General features: G+C 31.8%; 1 protein-coding gene across 1 annotated transcript in view; it reads left to right on the top strand.

Annotated features, from left to right (window-relative positions):
- The first annotated feature begins 334 nt into the window (after positions 1 to 334).
- Positions 335 to 2,042, top strand: part of LOC111692219 (odorant receptor 94a-like) — a 17,904-nt gene continuing 16,196 nt past the window's right edge. Inside the window, exon 1 of the mRNA XM_023456081.1 lies at positions 335 to 409. Coding sequence (XP_023311849.1) covers positions 401 to 409 — 9 coding nt within the window. The 5' untranslated portion in view covers positions 335 to 400. The remainder of the gene's footprint in view (positions 410 to 2,042) is intronic.

The following is a 2,042-nucleotide window of genomic DNA, read 5'->3' on the forward strand; positions in this document are numbered from 1 at the left end:
ATATCACAAGTTTTGAAAAAAATAATTGTAACTTTAGAACAAACAATTACATATATATTAAATATACATATATCATATTAAAATATCATATAAAAATTACTTAACTGAAATATAATAATTATAAATATATCCTAAAAATAATATTGCGGCAATAAAAATCGAATTTTTAATTGTGGTGCATCTAAAATGTCATAAAAATGTAAATTCTAATAACCAGGTAGGAAGGTACACAGTGTTAATAAAATATGTTATAATTACCTAGGAGAATGCACAATTAGACACGTGCGCTTTTGCTAAGCAGTTATAATAATTTCCATAACATATAATTTCCTTTGTAAAACCTACTCTCAACGGTAACAACCACAACACTTTATAAATGTATCTACATACATAAGATATTATGATGGAGGTAAGTGAAATACTTTTTTTTTTATATATACCAGACAATTTCGACCGAAATTTTAGAATATATTTTATTATGGTATAGAAAATTTTCAGTGGCTTAAATTTTAGATAAAATGGAGATTTTCAAAATTTGGAGTTTTTAAATACAAGCTATTTAATATTTTTAATATCGATCGGCAGTGCACAATTATATTTTTGAATTAATATAATGTTGTGTAAAAGGGTGTTGAAAGAAAATGTGTGGAATTTTTAAAAAGTTAGTACATTTTTTAAAAGTTATTTTTAAAAAGAACTTAGTACAAAAGTTGATATTTAAAGAGATACAGGATGTTAAATGTAAAATATTATTTTCGTTTTTTTTTTTCATTTATTTCTTAATAAACGCAAAGATCCACAAAATTTTGAGGTTTGAGGTTCTTTGGGTCGAGAAATTGAAATCTGTTCACATTTTTTATATAGTTTATAGAGGGCGCTAGCTGCAATAGATTTAATGTGATAAAAACGACATAACTTTTTATACTTTAAGGTATCTCATCTTTGGTATCAAATTCTTATCAAGTTTTATTGACTGTAATTAGTCATTACTAACTAGTCACTAAAAGCACTAAAATTTTGATATAAAGTTAATTAGCGTTTAAAATATTACTAAGAATGTATACGTTGTTTATAAGACATCCATCGATAAGTTTTGACATAAGCCTACTTTGAGAAAAGTCACTTATTTTATACACAATAACATTGTAAGAGTTTAATTAAAAGCCTTTTTTTCTCGAAAACCGTCCACATTAGGAAGTTCTAACAAGAGCACATTATTTTTAGAAAATAAAATTGTACATTAGGAATTGGAGCCCGAATGGTAAAAAACCTAACCTTATAAAAATTAGAACTTAAAATGTAATAGGAATGTAGCATAACTAGCGCCCTCTATGAAATATTAAAAAAATAATTAGGCCAGCGTATTTGGCATCCTTAAAAACCCCGGAATACCAAATTTCATAAAAATATTTCGCACCGTTTGAAAATTTTAGTAAAAATTCTATTTCAAAAATTTTATTTTGTCGCTCTGTATCTCGAAAACATGAGGAGATAGACATATAGTTTATAAGACAAAAATTTTTTATTCTTTGGCGTACTATCACCCTCTGTATTTACGGGAGGTCTCTCTGAAACACCCTGTATATTCGTAATATAGTCAAACAGTCAATCGAAGTTAAAAAAGGAAATACTAGATGACAACTCTCTCAAAACATCCCTGTTTTGTTGAAAATATAAATAAAGATGACACGCGCCATTATTCTATGGCTAGAAATTGGCCTCAATGATTTGGGATCGAGGGGGATTATCCCTCTTTATCCTGCCTCATCTCGTGTAGGCCTGGACAGCCTTCGTAGGTGGGCCCCATCCGTCGTCTACCCCGACCGCAAATGCGGCCGGTGTAGGCGCTTTGTGGGACCTCCTTTTGTCCTGGCTGGGCCCCGCCGGCTAGGGCCCTTTCTTCTGGCGCTCTTCTTGCTTCGCCGGCTCGTCTGTGTAAACCCCGGGGGTAGTGTCATGTTTATGTGTGGTATGGTTGGGTAGGGTAGTGCGGCTATGCAGCCTGGGATGCGCTTTGCTAAGGTGGCCCTTAGGCTAGCGCG

Source organism: Anoplophora glabripennis, unplaced genomic scaffold (genome assembly GCF_000390285.2).
Source record: "Anoplophora glabripennis isolate ALB-LARVAE unplaced genomic scaffold, Agla_2.0 scaffold255, whole genome shotgun sequence".
Taxonomy (NCBI): domain Eukaryota; kingdom Metazoa; phylum Arthropoda; class Insecta; order Coleoptera; family Cerambycidae; genus Anoplophora; species Anoplophora glabripennis.